The sequence below is a fragment of the Vombatus ursinus genome, unplaced genomic scaffold (assembly GCF_900497805.2).
Source record: "Vombatus ursinus unplaced genomic scaffold, bare-nosed wombat genome assembly UNPS02014816.1, whole genome shotgun sequence".
Lineage (NCBI taxonomy): Eukaryota > Metazoa > Chordata > Mammalia > Diprotodontia > Vombatidae > Vombatus > Vombatus ursinus.
This window is the reverse complement of record NW_020954594.1, coordinates 17,917,718-17,940,947: the sequence shown is the minus strand read 5'-3', so window position 1 is coordinate 17,940,947 and position 23,230 is coordinate 17,917,718. Positions and strand designations below refer to the sequence as shown.

The following is a 23,230-nucleotide window of genomic DNA, read 5'->3' as shown; positions in this document are numbered from 1 at the left end:
TTGCCTGAGGGAGAGCAAGGTATACATGTATATGTAGCTATGGCATATATTTAGTAGTTCAATATGGCCTCTACATTCAAGCTCAAATTCTTCAATTTCTATTTTCTTTGGTTTATATTAAGACTTTTACATTTATTCAATCCAAATTTGGAATCATTGGGAAAAATATTCTATAGGATGAAGAAGATGTTTAATTGGATTTTTGGAGGAGGCATATAGCTCAACATCAAGTCACTAATAAGACTTTTTTATTCAATTTCCTCTTTAATTTGGGTGCCATACTTAGCTCTATTTAAAGGGAATGGTATTGGAGTTAGTTAAGGAAAGACAGAATGTCATGTATCATATGAACTGTTTTTAATATTATTGTGTTGGCTATATGTTTTAAATAGAGATAAGATTTCCATGTAGACATACTATATTCCAGTGTTTCCACAAAACTGTGATATATGTATGTATGTGTGTACACATATGTGTATGTTTAATATATAGCTATATCCATCTATATATTTACAGCTACATATCTATATATCAACATCATGACAAGTAATGCATACTGAGTTAGAGGCTTTACAATATTCAACAGAAGCAATTATAAATAAAATTGTTCTGAGGAGCTTGATCAATAATTATGAAAATGATAATAAGTTGTTTTTAAAAATTTTAGACTTTTTAGCACACATCTCCTTTTCTTACTCCTTAGTCAATATATTATTTTCTAGTAACAGTTCATAAAAGTCTAATAAATAAGGGAGTGAACCAAGGATGTTTATTCTTCTCAGTATTATTTGATATAATTCTGAAAATGCTAGTAATAGCAATAGGACAAGAGAAAGAAATTAAGAATAAAAAAAAGTAAAGGGGAGATGAAATTATCCCTGTTTGTTGATATGATGATTTACTTGAAAAATCCTAGGGATTATATTGAGACAATAACTTTAGCAAAGTTTCATGCAAATAAATCCTCACAAATAACAATGTTTCTATATAACAGTAACAAATACAAGAAATAATAATAAAAGGGAAATCCTATTCCTAGTAACTGTAAAATGCATAAAATGTCTTGGGATAAATTTTCCAAGGCATATAAAAGACTTGTATAGATTGAATTACAAAATTCTTCTTAAAGAAATTAAAAAAAATACTTTAAATAGCTGAGGGAATATTCAGTGTCCTTGGTTGGGCCATGCCAATATAATAAAAATGAGATTTCTACTAAAATTAATTTACACTTTTAATGCTATGTTAATCAAATTAAGGAAGATACTTTATAGAACCTGTTAAAAATAAAATTCATTTGAAAAAACAAAAGACCTAGAATACCAAGTGAAATAATGAAAAGAAGTAGAGAAAAAGGAAGAATAGCATTTCAAAACTTTAAACTGTATCATAAAGCAGCAATTATCAAAACTATCTGGTATGATAAAGAATACAGAGATTGATCAATGGAACTGATGAGACCAGGGAAATCCAGAGACAATAAAATTCAATATTCTAATGTTTGATAAGTAAAAAATAAAAATTACCTAGGGAAAAATTGCCTATTTTATTAAAAAAAAAACACTGTTGAGAAAACTAGAAATTAGTCTGGCAAAAATAAAGCTTGAACCAACACCTCATACCAAATTTCACAATATATTCTCAATGGATACATAACTTTAAAATTAAAGATCATACTATTAAAAATAGAAGAGAAGCAGATCATGTCCCTCTCACAGTTATAAATACAATATGTATTCTTTTTGGCAATTGGGGTTAAGTGACTTGCCCAGGGTCACACAACTAGCAAGTGTCAAGTGTTTGGTCTGAGGCCAAATTTGAATCCAGGTTCTCCTGACTTCAGGGCCGGTGCTCTATCCACTGCCCCACCTAGCTGCCGCTACAATATGTATTCTTAATCAATTACAAGTGTTTATTATAAACAATTACAAATGATAAAAAAGATAACTTTAATTATTTGAAACTAAAAAGCTTTTGCACAGACAAAATTAATACATTTAAGATAAAAAGGGAAGTAGGCAAATTAGGAAAAACCTTGTATCCAAATTCTCTAATAAGGGTTGGTATTCAAAATATATAAATGATTAATAAATATGTAAGACTAATGATCATTCCTCAATAGAAAAAATGATCAAAGGATATCAACAAACAATCCTCAAAACAAGAACTGCAAAGTATTAATAACTTCATGAAAAAATATTCCAAATCACTAATAATAAGAGAAATTCAAATCAAAGCAACACTGAGGTTTTATCTCATACCATCCAAATTGGTAAAAATGACAAAAATCACAGCAATCAATGATAGAGGGGTAGTGGAAAGATAGACCACTAATGCATTTTTGGTGGAGCTGTGATAGGGTATAACCATTGTTGAAAGTAATTTGGAATTGTGTAAATAATGCAAATAAAATGGATATACCCTTTGAACCAGAGACATATTTTTAGACTTTTTTTTAATGTATTAATCAATTGTGCTTGCCTTTTTTTCTTCTTCTAAAAATACTATTTGTCATATGGCATGGCTTTCTGACAGGGGGTTGGGAAGGGATACTTGGAATAACTAAAATGATAAATGCAAGAGAGAGATAATATCAATAAATTTTTTTGAAACAGTTCATGATATCTTTAGTGATATAAACTGTGAATGCTTTTGTACATAATCATGCAATTAGCCTATATGTGGAGAGCTTGCTGGTGTCTTCTTCCTTTGCTATTAGATATATTGTCTATTGTTAATAAAAGCAGGATCAGGATTAGATCTGAGAGAGAGCTGGTAAACTGCACTGGTAGAAATTCATGCATCACTGTGAAGACTTTGAGTCAAATCCAGTCCTTCTGCTTTTCAGTTTTGTAGAGAAGCTAGAATTTGATTTACCTCACTTGGTCAGTCATTCATTATATGCACAAGTTGTCTTTTTCGCTAACTTGTGTTTACATTGTGTTGGATATTTTACAACCAAATAAATGACCAGAAATTTTCCTTGTCCTTCAAAGGGCTTCTTAAACCTAAGAATTAAAGTTTTTGAATGATTTTCAATTACTTATTTTATTCTTTGAACTGATTTGGCTCATTGTCATGGTAGCATGAATGAAATACACTATTTACCATTATCATTATTATTATTATTATTAGTGCATCAAAGTCAATTTGATTACATAGCTATTTGGGGCTTATAATACCAATGAAGTAGCTATTCTGTCCTCATAAAAGATGCATCATGTAAAAGAAGTCTTGTCTCTATTGGGCTGATTTTTAAAATGATCTCACTCACAGATACATTGAATGACTAAGGATATCTATGCAATAGAACATTTATTATGAAGTTTTACAACTGTGTTGAAGAAAAGGAAAGGACAAGTAGCTGAAACTACTAATGTTGTTATAACAGAAATTTAAATTTTTCATTCAAATATTCAAGAAAGAAAAAAGGAAATAGTCTCTAAGAGACAGACAGACAGACATCTATATCTATAGATATAGATACTCATAATTTCAGAAGTTTTTAGAAGTGGACATTAAGTAATAAGAGTATAGATGCAAACAGACAAAACTTCCAATTTGTTTTAAATAAGCATAAGGCTATTTGGCTACTTTTAAAAAAAGTTTCATCAGCAAAGAGTCATTTTCATGAAAGTATGATGATAATGTCTTGTCATTCAATTGTTTTTCAGTCATGCCTGACTTTTCATGACTCCATTTGGAGTTTTCTTAGCAAAGACAATGAAGTGGTTTGCTATTTCCTTCTCTAGCTCATTTTACCTATGAGGGCACAGATGAGGCCAGATTTGAACTCATGAAGATATCTCTTTCTGACTCTTGTAGGCCCACTGTGCCACCTAGCTGTCCATATATAGGTATAAGTATAGATATAGATGATATATAATATTAGACTGCTAAATACATATATCATATATAACATCATTTGGTAGTCTCTCATACTTGTAATCACAACCATAAATTAACAGGTATAAATTAGGACAATTTTTAATCTCATGACCCTTTAAATCTCCCAAAAGTAATTTAAGACAGATATGGACAGAGATTTCTATTGTGTCTCAAGGAAAAAAAAAATGTGATTAGTTGTTTTCATTGAAATTACAAAAGCTTTCCTTATTTCCAAATGCAGCTACAAAGTGGTAAAAAGGATCCATCAGTGCTGACTAATTAGTACTGATTAGGCTTATTGATTATAGAAGATGGGTTTCTTTTAAGCTGACAATGTTAGTTGCCAAAGACAGTAATCCTAGACAAAGGTTAAGTGTATTTAAATGATGGGAAATGACACAGACACAACAGCAGTGCAAAAATGAAAATTCAGAAGTCCTATCTAATCTTTGATTTTCTATGTGACCATCAGCACTAGTATCACTTCATGTATTCATTTAGTGTTCATTCATTCATTTATTCACTCACCACATTTTTACTGAGTAATTACATGTATGAGTGAGACACAATGATAGGTCATAGTCTCTGTTCACATGGGGCTTATAATTTAGTAAAGTAAATAATATCTTTATACCAATTACTATGCTCTAGATAGGATGTGTTGAGACACCTATGAAAGTTCTGTAAAGTAAAGGGGTTAAAAGTAGATGATCTCTGTGGCCCATTTCAGCTCAAAATCTATGATAGTATGGTCCTGTGATAAGGTCTAGGGTGTCAGAAATTCTAGGGTGCTAGTAAGAGCATCACTAAAATGGCTGACCTGGCATCCAGAGCAGGTAGATGGTCACATAGAGCCAGAAGTGGGTGATAGTCTTGATGAAAATGGGGCCAACAACTCATTATCAATTAATAAACATCAAAACATTTCCTATTGTCTCTGTATCCCCAGTACTTGGCACAGTGCCTTGAACACAGTAAGCACTTACTGAATGTTTGGTGGGTGATTGATTGGTCTATCATACTCATTGACATGAAACAAACAAACAAACAAAAACAGGCCAAGATTTGTATGAGCAAAACTCAGGTTAGATGAAGAAGGGGGGAGGAGAAAGATAATTTAAAAGTAATCAGAGTGTGATCCTACAACAAGTGAATACTTATTCCTGTTCTTTAGTGACATCCTGATTTTCTTTAATTCTTCTTTCTTGGGGAAGGTGGAGCCAAGATGGTGGAATACAGGTAGCAATTCAACTGAATTCTCCAACATTCCCTTCCACACAACTTTGAAATAAGTCTTCAAATCAAATTTTAGAGTGACAAAGACAAGAGGCCAGAGTAAGATATTTTTCCAGCCTAAAACAACTTAAGAGGTCAACAGAAGAGGTCTGTGATACCAGGGAGCTGGCCCCAAACACAGAAGTAGTACCAGCAGAAGGCCTTGGAAATGGCTGCAACGACAACAGCTTCATGAGTTCTCAGCCCAGAGATAGTACAGTGGGGACTGGGGAGGGGGAGGAGGATGTAAGGTATGTCAGACAACTGGTCAGAAAGAGACTACAGAGGACCCTTTTGCAGAAACTGGGTACAGCTGGAGCTGACTGGCAACTATATTGCTTATAAGCAGTTCTGGGTGGAAGTTCCAGGGCAGAGAGGATCACTTCTTATTAGTCACAAAAAAGCAAGGGTCTTGGTTACAGTTCCAAGGGAAAGAGGAACACTACCACTCATAGCTATGGGGAGAAACGGAGACCTGGTCGAAGTTCTGGAACTAAGAGGAATGCTAGCACTTGTGACAGCGGAGTAGCAGGGGCCTTCGGGGGTGAAGATCAGAGCAGAGGTCAGAAGAGCAGTGAGAGCTTCTCTCCAGGATCATACCACCTTGGAAGCACCCAAAACTGTCAGATCCCCAAAACTAGCTCTGAGTACTAGTACTAGTACTAGTAGTATGAAACTGCCCGAAATTTGGGACAGTGCCTCCACATCCCACAAAGGTGGGCAGAGCCCAAATTTAACAGGGTTCAATTTTCTTGCTTTTTTTTCTTTTTTTGTGATATGGAGTGGTAGTATTGTTACATGTATTTGGGGAATATTTGGAGTGGAATGATATTTTATAAGCTTGCTAATATTTTTTAATCTATCTACTGATATTAGAACAAACGAAGAGAGGGTGCCTTAAATAAACTTAGACCAGCATGGGGGACAAATAGTTCCTAAAATAATAATAATAATTAATAAACACCAGGTTAATCATGCTTCCAAAGAAGAGGACAGTAAGTTTGCATAGATTTATGTGCTTCTCCCAATCTCTGTCTGTCTATATCACTGTCTCTATTTTATTCTCTTTGTGTCTCTGTCTCTGTCTGTCTTTCTCTGCCTCTGATTTTTCAGTCCCTTCTCCCAAAACACACTACACACACTCACTACTATAGTAAAATATGCCAAGATAGATGCAAGAGGGTGCATGTATGGATCATACAGCTAGAGTTGGAATAAACCTAAGGTCCCATCTAGTCATTTTAAAAATGAGGTGTTGAGACATAGTGAGGTTTAAGAACTTGCCCCAGGTCACTCAGACAGGCTGTTATCTTCTGACACACCCCGACATGTCTTCTGACTCCAGTGACAGTGTTCTTTCCACCATATGGGGGGAATGGAATAAAGCAAAGCCACCATACTAGAGGTTTTATAAACACACTATTCTAGCCCCAATACAATTAAATGGCTCTAACTATGGGCAAAGTCTATGCTGAATTCATAGCTAGTGCTCTCATTGTGTCATTATGCTATATCAAGTGATAATTTGACTGTATCTATCATTTAGGCCTCTCAGCACATCTGCAAATAGCTTACAAGATATTAGTAAGCCCTGGAAATGCAAAGCAAGCTTTGCTACTGAGTTGCGCTTTTCATTATGCTTCACATGCCTGAGTCAAACTCTCTAATTCTGCCATCAGGTCAGTTAAGAGTAAAGAACATTGGAAACTGATGTGAACAATTATAAAACTATTGTATCACAATAATCTTTTAAGATAGCTAGGATCAGAGGCATCATGACATTCAGAACTCCTGGGAATAAACCTGGAGCTCACACACATCCTTTAAGACCTGTTGTCATAACATTTAAAGGGAAAGAACCTCTTCATGATATTTACCAAGAAATGGAGAGAAAAAAATCCATAAATAAAACTCTCTTCTTCAAAGTACTTATCAAGACCCTGTGAGTAAATAGCATCACTGTGCATAGAGAAATGAACAGTAATCCGAAGTCAGGTCAAGTAATAGACACTACCAGCTATGATCAGATATTTAAGGCATTTCCCATCACTATTCTCCTTACACTGGTTCTCTTTTACTCTGACCTTACTCTTACAGTCTGTTTGACTGTTAGTGCCTCTCTAACTTTTCTTGCCTTTGCTCTCTTCTGATCTTGTCTTCACTCCCTGTTTACTGTGTCCAATGAACTCCATGTTTTGAATCTGGGCTAATAATTTGATCCTAGTTCCTGACTGCTTCCTTGTTTGATGGTTTTGTATCCAAGTTCTTGATCCTGGGATTTATTATTTTTAGTATTAATAATAATTAACCCTAACACCCTGACTAGTTGAACCTTGTGATATCACTACCTGGGGTAGCACACCAACCTGAATGATAAAACTGTTTCCAACAACCCAACAAATAGATTGGACATCACTGAGTTGGTGCTGGCTCTTCTCAAAACATCACAATGATCTGCTACACATGGAGAGCAAGAGAATGTGTGTTGGCCCTTTATGTTCTGGTACTGAAAGCAAGATACAGTGGAACAAATCACAGCTATTTCTGCTGGAAATGCTTCTGTAAAGAAATTACTACTATTAGAGTGGGCAAACCACAAATGTAAATGAAAGGGGCTAAATACATTGATACTTTAATTATTGAGTGGTAAAACTATATCATAACAAAATTAGAGATGTTATAAAAAAGGACTTATTTTTGGGGTCAATGTTAACTTCACCTCCAAGTCACAAAACAAGGTATTACTGACTAGTGTAGAATAATTATTAAGACAAAAAACCCCACTTCATCCTTAAGCCTAAATTGGTTTAAATTAAAGATCAAATCAAGGAGCTACTAACATCTAAAGACAGAAAGTTGAACACCCTGAAGTCACTGAAAATCTTTATTTAATGCAAACTCCAGAAATTATATCTCATGATAAAAACATAATTGACACAAGTCAAATAATTTTGGAAAAGAGATGAGCACACTTGGATGGGAAACTGATAATCCTTTTTTTGAGTCTGGTGGCATGAACACAACTAGCATAACAATCATACCAATACAAAGTAAATAAAAAATACTATCTACTATAAACATCATTGGTGAATATATTGTCCTACAGCATTTGAAAGAAAGTATAAAAAAAGTTTCAAAGCCTATACATACTGGTATATGAGACAGTTATTGCTACAGTAAGACTAATAGCAGAAAAATTAGATTTCAAGTAATACACTTATAGACAGATGCCAAACACCATAATGGCAGAAGTGACATGACAACTATTGAAAATCTTTGGAGAGGCATTGGAAATTAGATCAATATCTAGCCAATCCATGCAGAAGGAAATCTAAACATGATATTGACCAATGACATCAACAAAAATGATAACAAAGAAACAAAGGAATATGGAAACACAAAAGCAAAGCCAAAAATCTAGATTCCTTCAACAGCAATCAAAAGCAAAAGGTAAATCAGGAGACAAAACAACACACACACAAAATAATATCAACCAAAAAATTATTACCAAGGTTTGAGAAGTAAACAAGTTGAAGATAAAGAAAACCCACAAATAAGGAGGACATGGAGAATTCTGGTCATTGATATAGTTGTGAGTAGTTTCAACATTACAATAACACAAGATGGATAACTTTTACACAACTATTATAATAAACTACTGATGAGTTATACAAAGGGATGTAATTGAAGCTCTCACTTCCTTACAAAATTGGATAATGACAGGGTCAAGCAAAATCCACAGTTTTTTGGTTCAAACATTTCACAGTGGCATATGAATAATTAGTAAAGCACTTTACAGTTTCTTCTCCACAAATAAGCTTGACACCACCCTTCTTAAAAGAAAATCTTATGTAACTATTATTAAAATGAGAATGCTAGCAACTCCTTCAAACACAAATCAATAACATCTTTATGCATTTTATACAAAACACTCATGGATTGTTAAATTTTCCAAAATATAGAAACACAAGAAAACAATGTATTAGCTGAGGAACAATAAAAAAGTGAAAAAGTTCAAGGGGATATAAAAAACAACTTGCTTTCAATTACACAATTATTCAATAAACTTTCTGAAAGCTCCTAAAAGTAATACTGTCTTGGTTGATTACTATAAAGTCTTTAACTTAGGTCTGCATTCATGGCATTTTCATACACTACAAATATATGAAATACAATCAATTATAGTGAGAAGTATTTGAAGTGTCCATGAAGATCTGTTCTCTATTTAAAAAAACATAATAATATGAAAAATAATTAACATAAAACAGGACACTTTTCAGAGAGTCAGTTTAAGCTTCTCCATTTCAGTTCTTCCACAACAAATACAAACCTCCCAATTACAGGGAATGAAAAAAATACACACACACACACACATTCATAGTGTACGTATATGTATGCATGTATATACCTAGCAGAGGAAATAAAAATCATAAGGTAAGAGAACGAAGTGTACATCATCCTCATTACTCTATTAGCTATTGGAGTTGTACCAATGATGCTTAAGTAAACATCAGAGAATGATCTTATATCCATTGAGCACTTTCATTCAGTTATATAAAGCAGTTATTTATTTCAAGTTTTAGAATAATATGCAGAAAGTTATATATATATGTATATATATATATATAATAGCAATACAGTTAATTGTCTCAGGACCATTTTTGTAGGTGGGAAGGGGGGAAGAAAAGATGAAAGGAAGAAAGGAAGGAAGGAAAAAAGGAAGAAAGGAAAGAAGGAATAAAACAAGCATTTATTAAGAGACTATGTTCTAGGTTCTGTGCTAAATTCTTTACAAAGATTATTTCATTTGATCCTTACAACAACCCTGTGAGGTAAGTTCTATTATTATCACCCTTTTGAAAGATGAGGAAATTGAGGCAGACAGAAGTGAAATTACTTGCCCGGGGTCTCCTAGATAGTATATGTCTAAGGCCATACTTGACCTTAGGTCTTCCTAACTCCATCATCAATGTCTATTCATTGCATCACTTTGTAGTTATTGTTCATTCATTCAGTCATGTCTGACTCTTTGTGATTCCATGGACCATACTGTCCATGGCGTTTTCTTGGCAAAGATAATGGGGTGGTTTATATTTCCTCCTCCAGTGAATTAAGACAAACAGACTAAGTGATTTTCCCAAGGTCACACAGCTAGTAAGTATCTAAGGCTGGATTTGAACTCAGGTCTTCCTGACCCCAGGCCCAGGATTCTATCCACTGAGCCACCTATCTGCCCCCTAGGCCAACAGAAGTTAAGTGACTTGTCCAAGGTCGCACAGCTGGTAAGTGTCTAAATCCTGATTTGAACCCTGGTCTTTCTGACTCTAGGTCTAGCACTTTATCCATCGAGCAATCTAGCTGCATCACTCACCTGTCTCTCTGAATCCTATCATAAAAATGAGAATAAGATATAAAGATGATATAAAGATGATAATTACCCATTCTAGGACCATTTCTCTTTAGATAGTATTGAAAAATATGGGGAAGAATAAGAATATAATAATAATAATAGTGGGATATCAACATTTCCCAGGACTGTTTATCTGAATTCTGTCACATTTATATTGCACCTTAAGATTCACAAAGTGCTTTTCTTAAACCAGCTCTTTGAGGGAAATAGTGTAAGTCTCATTGGCTCCATTTTACAGATGAAGGCTTTGAGAAGCAATGTGGTTTGCCTGTGGTCATGTAGTTTGTAAGAGTCAGAACCAAGAGATGAACGCAATGGGAAGAATACTGGATCTAGAGTCAGATGACCTAGGTTCGAATCCTGCCCCCAAACCTACTACATTTATATAAGTGATTTTATGTGTCTCTTAACTTCACTGGACCTCAGTTTCCTAATCTCTCCAGTGAGGAGATTGAGCTATATTGCCATTCCCTTCCAGTTCTAGAGCTATTACTATATCATCTTATAACTCTTAAGGACAGAACTCATCCCACTCCATTCAGCTTTCCAACTATAATTAACTATATTCTAATAAATTACCAAAGGAGATATGAGTAGTAAAAGAGTAAAAGTCATGTTGAGAAGAAGTTAATAGTCCTTTTGTTCATTGAGCTGAATACAGTAGTAGTGCCCTTTAGTACCTTATGTCTCAAGATAGGCTCTATGTCCTTTATTAGTATCCACCATGGGAATTTTGATACTCCAGGAGTTAATTAACTCCTACTTTTCATTTACTGTTAGTGGGGAAGGAGGAGTAGCTAAAGGAAAATATGGAGCTGTAGTTTATTGTAGGCCTTAATATAAGCTCTTCTTTCCCCCAAGGAAGACAGTGTGAAAAATGATGCTATGGGTTCGGGTTTTTCTTCCTTTCATCACAGCAGGATGACCTTTCATTAGATAGAGTGGTCTTCTGAGCAGTCAACCTAAGTGGTACATAATCTTTTGTGAGTTCCTACTCACAGAAGGCCATAAATATTCGTCTGGATAGGACTCCTAAACTTTTTACTGACTTAAACTTTTTACTACATATTAGGTTGCATATATCCTAGAACATAAGGCTTGTCACAGCAGAACAGATAAATGACCCAACTATTCTGGTGCACTGTCTGTGACAGGGCATATATCTGGTATTCCAGAAGGTGAAAAAAGGTCTAAGCTTACTGTGAAGAGGTAATTGCACAACACTTTACCTGGTACAGGAGTAACACATTGAGCCAAATTCTCTCCATGTTGAAGTCACTCCTTTAGTCTGACGCATATTAGGAAGCTGTCTGGAATCCCAGGCTATCAGGGGAGAATTATTGCCTTCTCTAGACTAAATGGCTCCTGTTGTCTCCCAAATTTGACTTACTTCTCTAAATTAATTCAGTTCCACATATACTAATCCTATATATACTAATCATTCTGGAAAAAAATATCAATCCATATTCTGTTAAGGCACACTATTTCAACCAGTTTTAAGGATGTTATACTAGAAGAAAAAAACTCCATATATTAATATAATGTGAAGAATATTAGTAGTAAAGTTCACTAAGTTGGTAGAAACTTGGCTCTAATCAGTTAAAAAAATCTGGTCAAAAATATAGTTGACAGAATAATTCCCATTGGTACTTTCCTGCAAACCCAGCTACAAACTAATCTCATGTGATAAAATTAAATGCTATAATGTTACTCTTTGGTTCATTTTAAGAAGGATCCCCAGTCCACCCATGTATTCATTCCTTTCCAGGTAGCAATCCTGACTTTTTATTTGTATTTGTATCACCAGTACTTAGCACAGTGCCTAGTACATAATAAGTGCTTAATAAATGTTTCTTGGCCTGACTAGATGTAGCTAAAATACATTATCTGCCTAAGCTATGACAGACTACTTTATCATGTGCCTCTTATAATTAGCTTTACCAAATGAATTTAAAGTAGCATCCTAGCCACCCTCTCTCTATTGCTCATTGTATAAGAAATCTCGATGTAACCTGTTTCACAAGGGAAAGAAATCCAGCTTCTATTTACCATTAATCCCAAACTATCTGAGATTAGAACTCTTCTTTAATCAGATAAATAGCTTGCCATTTTCCCTCCTACAGGCTGCGATCTCATTTTGCCATGGCCTTATTTTCAAAGCTCAATGTCAAAAAAAAAACAAACATAGGATTCAGTTCAGAGCCAACTAGTATCTGTGCAGGGTTTTGTTGATTTTTCTTATGTTTTTGGTTGTTGATTTGACATCAATTCAATGAGGAAAATCTAAATAAGAGAAAAAATATGTCTACAAGTCTTTCCAACATTATTTCTTTTTATTTTGCTTGGTCAGTTGTAAGGCAAGGCTTTGTCAGTGTAGTTGTTACCTAGGCTCTATCATTAGTGTCCAACAGATAATCAGAGATATTGTCAAGATGGGGGAGATTGGTATTCGTTCTGCCATTCTTTTACTATGTGACTTGAACAAGGCACTTAGCTTATTTGTCCACATGTTTCCCATCTAGAAATGGGAATACTAGCACTTGTTCCCTCTATAAATCACAGGAAAATATGAAACTTTTAGAGAAAATAATACTATGTTAAAATAGAATAAATTATGTAAAAGCAAGTTTGAGAGGTTTTTGTTTTATTTTATTTATTTTCTTGGGAGGAAATTAATTTATTCCCTTGCTCCCAGGATCTAAATGCTATGATCTAGACCCAAAAAGAAAATTTAGGATTAGTTCATTCCAGACACTTTATTTTTGTTTGTCTTTCCTTCACAGTAATACTCATTACGTAGTATAGTGCAGTGGAGAGCTTGACATAATTTTTTTTTAAATGACCCAGAGGGATTTTATTAAAATTAAAACTATATGGTTTGGCTATTGGTAATTACAATAAAATTGCTGAATTTCCACTTTTCTTTTTGCAATGTATACTATTGGGTCTAAGTGGTATAAAATGGAGAGACTGATGAAACTGTGACCATTTGAAATGTCAATGTTGCTAAGAGAGGAATATGATGGTGGTGGGCTGTGGGGATGCCATTTAAATATTTGAATTAGTCAGGTTCTTTTCTCTGTTTTATTTGTTCTTATCTAAGGAAACAAAAAGAAGGTTTCACAAGTATGTTTATGTGAGTAGTGGTAGTAAATAAGGGAAAAGTTGAAATGGTGAAATATGAGGAAGAAAATTACTGTATACCTCGAAATTTCTCAAACTGCACCAAATATCAGCCCTTTTTTATGTGAAGTCATACAACCTGAAATCTATCAATACATCAAAATTTTAAGAGACACCCCTTTTTCTCTGTGACAATGACAGAAATGGAGTTTGAGGGAAATGCATAGTGAGCATTAGTAATCTATTCACTTCATTGCCTATGAGTACAAAATTCATGTTATGCCTTTCATTCTCACTGATCAGAAACACTGTCAAATAAAGCAGGAACTGGACTCCTCTGAAGTGCTTGATGCAGATGCTGACCAAAACAACTTGGTTACCACACAGAAAAAAAACACTATCCCAAATAAATTTAGGAAAAATAGAGTTACAAAGAAGAATGCACCAGCTTGCATTCATTTTACAATGCTTGGTGAAACAAATCAGTAATCTACATGTGTTCATCTTGTTTCTCATTTCCCTCTACGATTTCATAGCACTGGGCTTACTTTATTTATACGTGATAAATATTGGAATCAAACAATCTGAGGAAAAAACTTCTGAAACTTTCACTGTCATTGGTTACACATTTAAAATGATAATAAATAACAAATCTCCTAAGAACTGTTTTGACAAGCAATGACTTTCTATAGCACTTCTTTGACTGCTTGCCAAAGGCTGCTTCTAAATGTATTTATAGCAAGATGTCCAATGGTGGTCTGGCTAATTTTGCATATATTTCAGGGTTTTTTTATGTCACTGTTAAAACTCTTGGTCTGAGTTTTTCCAAGTTTCAACTAGAAGGCTTTGCTAAGTGAGAATTCCATTGAAGACATTTATGACTCTGGATTCCAAGAAACCAGTTAGTGTGTTTCATTTTTTTTTTTGGCAGGCATAGCAGGGAAGGAAACAATATGAAGCAGAGAACCAGAGACAAGGTGGAAGAAACAAGTGATCCTGGAAGTTACCACTGGGAAAGATATACTCAAAGTCATCAGAATTCTAGCTGATTGGCCATGCAGAGGGACGAAAAATCAAAGGGAAAATGCATAGGGCTACATTTAACAAAAGTGTGGAATCCAGGATAAATCATTATGTGTGCCCCCATGCTCATCTACTTAAACCACCAAGAAATGTTCCTATATGGGTGAAATCTAGTTTAAAAAAGAAAAAAAATAGGTAGATCAAGGCCTACTCTGATCATAAACTAAGAGCATAAACATTGGGAACCCCTGTATAGGAAGGGAAGAAGTTCTAGGAGAACTAGTTATTTAATGCATTTGGGCTTTAGTTTCATTTGATAAATTAAGGGGTTGAACAAATAACCTCAAAGGACTCATTGAGCTCTAATATTTTATGATGCTGATTCTAAGATATCCTTTGTCCAGAGAATAACTAATCAAGACACTTCCTGTGATAAGAAGATTCAGTAGGAAGCTTTCTTGTATCCCACTAATTTAGGTATTTGTATGGATGTATAATCTCACTCTTGTGGCTACTCTTTCCACCAGTGCAAATCACAAGCCTTCCATACCTTTCTATAGTACATTTTCTTGTTCCTGTCCTTCAGGAAATCCTCCATAGAAGATCCAGCCAATTAACTTACTCTGGTTCATATGTTCATACATATAAAGTGGAAGGGACCATGGTGGCCATCTGGTCCAATCTTTCCATTTTACCAGTTAGGAAACTGAAGGGGAGTGAGCTACCCAAGGTAAATAAGTGACTGAGTGACTTGAGCCTAGATTCAAATTCATTCTTTGATGAGCCAAAATCTATTACTCTTTCCACTGAGTCACTGACATTTCAATATCCCAACAGTAGCAAAAGAACTCATGCTGTCTCTCATCCTTACTACATAACCTGTTCATTCCATTTAATCAGATTTAAAATTGTCCCATGCCACTACTCTCATGTAAACAATTATTAGTAATATGTTACATCCTACTAATGCCACAGAAACACAGGATGTCAGTCAGAGAGCACTTTGAACACCCCATCTACTCTAACATATACCATGTGAGAAGTGGTCATTCAGTATTTGTTTGAAGATCTCTGGTGAAGGAGAATCTACTATTTCTTGGGGCAGCCAATTTTACTTTGGAAAAATTCTAATTTTTAGGAAGTTTTTTATATAGAATTTAAATGTCTGCATAATTTCACCTCGGTGGCTTCTAGTTTTTCTTTCCAAGACCAAGAAGAACAAATCTAATCTGTCTTCCCAATGACAGCTGTTCAAGTACTTCAAAACAGCTATCATGCCCCAGGCTAGTCTTTCTATTCTATAAGCCAAACATCTGTAGTTTTTTCAAATGATCCTTATAAGGCATGACCCAAAGTCCTGCTGTAGACTGCTTATTCTTCTTTGGATGCTCTCTGACTAATCAATGATCTTCCAGGGATATGGTGCCTAGAATACAACATAACACTACAAGGGTGGTCTGACCAGGGCACAATGACTTGACCTAATCTAAGATAGATCATTACTTCTTTTCTATTTGTCTCTCTTTATCTTATTAATTACTCATTAGCTTTTTAATTCTGTCCTTTCCAGTCAGTTGTTTTGCTACTGGCAAAGAGAAAGATTCAGAATGTATTCAGAGAATTGATTTTCTCCAATGCTAAATATGTTTCTATGTTGGCATTTTGATTGACTTCCCAAACTTCTGGTCAAATTCATTTCTAGGAAGTTCATAGCATACTTATATTATAATAATCTCTTCTGCTTTTTTTTCTATTCATCTTTCTCCACCTCCTCCTATTGCCCTTCCAATATTTTATAACATGATTTCCCCTTCAGGATCCTGAATTTTCTCACAAGACTATTTTAGCAAGAAATCCACTCTATTTTTTGCCTTTGTGACCTTTGACAAGTTGCTGAATTTCTCAGAATTTGTTTTCTCATCTGCAAAAAGAAGTAGTTGGATTCAAGGGCTTCTGAGTTATTTTAAAGCTCTAAGATCTTATAATCCCTTTATCTATAGTTTCCTTTGAATTCATTTATATATTTATATTTCACACCTTGCCCTCTCACCCAAAATTGAAAGACCATTACCTACCCCCAATGAATGTGAGCTGCCTGAAGGCAAGGATAAAGTGAAGCAATGTCTACTGTAGTACCTCACACATAGTTCAGCCTTCTAAATTCACCTCAAGCAGTGATATTCTCTCTCCCTTTGCCTCAATATGACTAGAAATTACTTTCTGTTGCTTCTAACTTATCTTGAAAACTTTCAGCTCATTTGAAGGTTGAGTATTCCTTACATGATTCTTATAGAACCATGCATGAGACACCATGGTACGATGAAAAGAGCAAAAATTTTTAGTCAGAGGATTTAGGTTTGAATCATTCTCTTTACCACCCACAACCACATTGCTTGTATATTGTTGTGGGTCCTTCATTTTCAAAGAGAACCAATGACATCATGGGGTGATGTCGAGTTGCCTATACATTTAATTTAAGTGAGGCAGAGTTGCACAAAGCCTCACTCTTTCTTCCAGAGTCATCAAAGTCCAGTGGCAGCACAAAAGTCAAGATGACCTGTGATGATCTGGGATGCAATGGATGACCTTAGTGTCCTCAATGCCTGACCAAGCTTTAACTGCTTGACAGTGTCTGCTTCAGCTGCTTTCATGGCCATTTGAATAAACTGTTCTTATCTGTCCATTCCACCAGGAGAATCAACAAGCATTTATCATTTGCTTATTATGTCCCGGGTATTGGGAATAAAAAGAATGAATGAGACAGTTCTTGCCCTAGGAGGAATTCCACTTATTCTACTAGGGCAATATAACATGAACATAGCTGAGTAAATAAAAGGAATATGCAAAATAAGGGGCAACCAAGTGATACAGTGAATAGAGCACATGGCCTGGAGTCAGGAAGAACTGAGTTCAAATCTAGCCTCGGAAACTTACTAACTCTGTGACCCTGGGCAAGTCACTTGATCCTGTTGGCCTCAGTTTCCTCATCTAGAGAAGGAAATGGAAAACCATTCCAGTATCTTTGCCAAGAAAACCCTAAATGGGGTTATGAAGAGTCAGATGCAACTGAAATGACTGAAGAACAAAAATATGCAAAATGAAAAGGGAGAAATTTGGCAAGGGGGATAACAATCAGAAATAATTAAGGAAACCTCTCTCTAAGGAAAAGACACTTGAATTGAGCCTTGAAGTGAACTAAGATTCCAAGAAACAAGGGAAGGAGAGAGAATATTCTAGGTATGCCTGGCAATAGCCTGTTCAAAGGAATGAAGACGTTAAATGGAATTTCCTATACTGGGAAGAGGAAGTGGGCCAGCCGGAAAGGAAAACTGTAGGTGTGAAGGAGAACAATGTGCGATAACCCTGAAAAGAAAAATTAGGTGCAGACTGAAAAAGACTTCATTACCCATCTATGTTGTATGCTGAAGAAATAGGGAAACACTGAGCTTTTTGAGTAGAGGAGTGGCATATTCAGACCTGAGCTTTAGGAATATCAGTTTGGCAGAGGTGTGGACAAATTGATCAGGGAAGGAAGAAAATGATGTAGAAAGACCAGTTAAGAAGCTTGTCTAGTCAAGAGTCTATGAGGACCTGAACAAGAGTAAGTGCTTACTTTTGATCATCCTGTGTACTATAAGGTGAGATGACCAAGGTGAGATGACCAAGACGACCCCTTAAAATATGTTTTTTGTTGTTATGTTTTGCATGAGGAAACCAACCCTTCAAGCTCCTTTAAACAGCTTTTGCTGAAGAATCCATGTTTGTCTCTTTGTAACCTCTTTAAGTATTCTGGTTTCATTTATACTAAAAAAAAAAGTCAGTATTGATGTGGCTCATTTTCTCCAATAGTGTGTTCATTCATTGGTCATTGGGGGTAAGAAAAAGATATTCATTAATACCAATATTTAAATAAATGTTTTAGCTACTCTAAGAACCATGAGCTTCTTATTTCCTTTTGGCTTATTTTTTCACCTTTATGTTGTCATAACTGCTGGGGTGAAAAAAAAAAGGGCTGTGATATCACCGCCAAAAAAATTATCACTGTTGGCCAGTCTTATAATAATTGGCTTCTCTTCCCTGAATTAGAAGACTACTCCGGAATTAGGCATATTTTATCTCTTACTGGACCAGTACCTGAAGCCTTTTCATTTTAGCAATCACATCCATTTGAATAAACATTTTTTCAAGTACTCTTTATGTGTAATAACTAGGAAGTATTAGGAAGAAAAAAACAAAAACGAGATAGCCCTCACCTTTAAGGAGTTTACATAATCCTGGGGAGAAACAACTTTACACAGATAAATAAATATAAATTAATGATGAAAAGAGAACATATTTTTCAAAAGGAAAAAAATCACAGAGAAAGAAAAAAAAACTGAGTAGATCAGAGATGGCTTCACAAAAAAGGGGGCACTTGAGATGAGACTTAAAGGAAGATCAGAATTATGGGAAGCAGAGATGAAAAAGAAGTACATTTCAGGGATGGAGAACAACTCAGGCAAATGTACAGAAGTGGGACAGGGTAAAGTTTGTGAACAAGTAGAAGTATAATTTTTATGAAGGAAAGTAATATGAAATACAGCTGGAAAGATAGGAGGGAGTTTGATTATGGAGGCCCTTAAAGGTCTGTCCAGAGTCTACATTTGTAATGGAAGTGGGGGAAGGGAAGGTAGAAACAGGATGGTAAAAGAGCAGACCAATTGGTCTTCTAGGGCTAGAGTACAATCCATAGAGTGTTAGCCTTTGCCTTGGTCACTTCTGGGAAAAAATGTGGCAACAGTGCTGAAAACTTGCTCCTTTGGGATAACACAGAAAACCCTGGGTGGTCCTTTGATTTCTCTAGCAACCCTTCATGAAGGATGACTGTAGGAAGATGATTTGGCCATTGAGCTAGGAGAAAAAGCCTGATCAGACGAACTTAAAAAGGACAGACTATACCCTCTGGTATGATCTCTCTTCCAATCTGCCAAGAATGTTGTGATTCTTGAAGCTTCTTCTTGGAGTGGTTGAGGGTAGGTGTGCAACTCTCCCCTATGCCCAAACCCCTTCATGGCTGATACCAGCACATGACAAAAGAACACCTGTCTTGCCTATGTAATTCTGAGGCTGGGTTCTGGACCCTGGGCCCCTCTCTGACTCTGATTTTGTGTTTCTTCCCTGGATATAGGTGACTAAACAATAATCCTGAGAGGGATATATTTGGTCTTGAAGCCAACCTTGTAAAATCAAGAGGTTGGAATCTTCTTAGTCCTCAGCCAGTGACAACTATACTTCAGGAAAAGCCTCCAGCAATTATAATAGTCTTCTTAGATGTAACCATTGACAGCAGAAAGAGATCAACTCGCATCTAGAACCCAGGAGACATGAACCTTGATGTTGTCAGGCAATGCAGAGTGGAGTGAGGGTGAAATGGCTGTGCAGGTGCCCTATTAAAAGGTTATTTGGTAAATACCAATGTCTTGGGAGATTGTCAGAGTTATTATAAGTCTTGTAAAATTCAATTCATGTACTTATCAATACATCATCCTCATGATATCATTGGTCCACTTCAAGAACAAAAGACACACAAGAATAACAGCAGTTAGTCTTGCCAATGAAAACTTAGGATTTTTTTTTAATATTTAGCATTTCTTGTAGGAAAAAAAAAACCAAATATGTCCTATTCCTGACCAATTCTATGTATTGAGTATCTTTCTATACTCCTCTTTTTAGGGAAGACCCTACACATGAGCCAAACCTAAGATTTTTTTGAGCTATGACCCCCATCCTTCAGGGTTGGGGTTGAAAGAGCTTAACCTTCTCTCAAATGCTCTCCTAGGACTGGCCAGTAATACATGCTTGGTGCGGAGCTAGGAGCCCATTTAGAAGGGGAAGATAGGGCCATAGCCCTTCTGGGTCTAGGAGTGTGTGTGTGTGTGTGTATGTGTGTGTGTGTGTGTGTGTGTGTGTGTGTGTGTGTTTGTGTATGTGTATATCTCTACGCACTTACTTATGGTTTCCTAAGGTAATGGGGAATCAATAAAGAATTTTGAGCAAGAGTGAAATGCTTAGACCTATGTCTTTATCAAGATTAGTTTGGCATCTGTATAAAGGACTGATATGAAATAAAGAGACTAGAATAAGAAAATTTAATTAAGAAGCCATTGAAGTAGAATGCATGAGGGGTGTTGGGGGACTATATATACTAAGGTGATAGAAAGAAGTTCATGTATGGAAGAGACATAAAAAATGTCAAAGCTTACATTCCATCTGCATATCATTCGAGAAGTCCAGGGTCAACTCTGAATCACCTTCATTTCACTATGAGGTATTGAAGTAAGAGTACTAGAAAGATCTGATCACATTTAATTATTCCATTCTATAAATCCATAAACCTTCCTGAGTTCAAATCCATCCTCAGACACTTACTAGCTGTGTGATCCTGGGCAAGTCACTTAACTGTTTGCCTCGGTTTCCTCATCTGTAAAATGAGCCAGATAAAGGAATGGCAAACCACCCTAGTATCTTTGCCAAGAAAAACTCCAAATGGAGTCATGATGAATCAGACACAACTGACAAATGACAACAATATAAATCACAGCATCATAGGACCATAGCTCCTGAACTGTGAAGAACTTTATATGTTACTTACTATGTATCTAATATGTTCAGGATAGTGGTTTACATCTCCCAAGAAATACATAATACAGCTAACATATGTTTCCTGTCTTCACAGAGCTTATAGACTGCTAGATTTTTAAAACAAATAATGGAAAACTGATTATATTAGTCTAGATAATGACTAGAAGAATGCAAACTTTTCACAAATGGCTTTTGTGTTTGCTGGGAAATTGACCATAAATAAGACTTCTTTTCTAACTCCTATCTTTGGCAGTGACCTTTAAAGAGCAGTAGAGCCTAGATTTGCCACTAGCAGTGTTAACAGAAATGGGGAAAAATCCTCATTGTTTTTTTTAATAATTTGAAAGTATCTTTTAAATGGGCACTGTAATTTTATTTGTCTTATCTTATGAATAATTTTCCTGAGTATTCTTAGAATCACTTGTTTCCTTCAAAATTCTTAAGAACCATCATCTACTTGATATCTTTCCTGGTGCCTCATCTGCTAGTGTCCAACATGTCCTCACAAATTGACTGTGTATATATATCTATATACACACATACACACACACATATCCATATATGTATATATACATACACACACTACACACATATATATATACACACATACATATATGTGTGTGTTTGTGTGTTTGTGTGTATGTTATTTTACCCCAATAGAATTTAAGCTCTGTGAGGGCAGGATATATTTTATTTTTATCTTTTTATCACCAGTGCCTAGCACCATGCCTTACATACAGTAAATACTTAATAAATGTTCGTTGTTTGACCAGTTGACTATAAGTCTTAATAAATATTAAATAAAATGTCAATAATATTTTTTGTTTGTTTTAATTTATTCATTTATTTTGGGGCAGGCAACTGGAATTAAGTGATTTGAGTTCAAATCTGGCCTCAGACACCTGATACTAGCTGTGTGACCCTGGGCAAGTCACTTAACCCCAATTGGCTAACAACAAAAAAAGAAAGAAACAATGAAAGAAAATCCACCCTACAGTATACCAGGATCTATTCATGCTACTTGTTTTTTCCCTCTGTGTATTTATATACATTTTACTTGTATGTTGTACATAATTACTAATTTGATGTCATAATTCACACTTCATTACCGTTCAGCACAATTTGTATATTTGAACTTAAATTGAGCTAAATGATAAATTTCTCTAAGGCAATGCATCTCCATTATCCTCTAGATTTCCATTTCTAAGCTTCATTTTCACTTCTCCTTTTTTCTTCATAGTGCCACACACCTCAACTTTTACAAGAAAAGAAACTTACATGTACATGTGGTTCTGTTCTCATCAAGAAGTTGATTATCTGCACAAGCACAAACTCGACCTCCAGGAATGGCTAAGCAAAGTGTTCCACAGCCACCATTGTTTACTCGACAGGCATTATTACCTTCAAAGGAAACATCAAGAAAAGCATTTAGAAATCTACAAAGTAAAACCAGACAGTATGTTATTAGCCTCTGCTTGTGAATGATCTGTAGATGATCATTAAAGTGGCTTCCAACACTAAAAGGATGGTTCTTTGAGATCAACAAATATACATATATAAGCCTGAATATACAAAGTAAAGATAAATAACAATGATATCATAATCATGTATACATGTATGCATACATATGTATATTTGCATACTCACACACCAAAAGCATTAGTAACCCAAGAGGCAATATCAATACCATCAGTTGTTCACAATTCTATACCTCATTTTATAAGATATAAATAAATATTTTATTATAACAGCTTAGCCACTTAGACTCTAAAATAAAGTGCATTTAATTATTCAAAGACACAACAGAATAATATAAAAGAGGTTTCGAATGATATTGACAGTAAGATCCAAGTGAAAAAAAATTTACTAAAGTGACAAGTTAGATTAGTA

At 35.2% G+C, this 23,230-nt stretch overlaps 1 protein-coding gene across 1 annotated transcript in view; it reads right to left on the bottom strand.

Moving 5' to 3' along the window:
* Positions 1–23,230, bottom strand: part of LRP1B (LDL receptor related protein 1B) — a 2,189,733-nt gene that overhangs the window by 893,648 nt on the left and 1,272,855 nt on the right. The window contains exon 15 of the mRNA XM_027835590.1: positions 22,619–22,741. Coding sequence (XP_027691391.1) covers positions 22,619–22,741 — 123 coding nt within the window. The remainder of the gene's footprint in view (positions 1–22,618; positions 22,742–23,230) is intronic.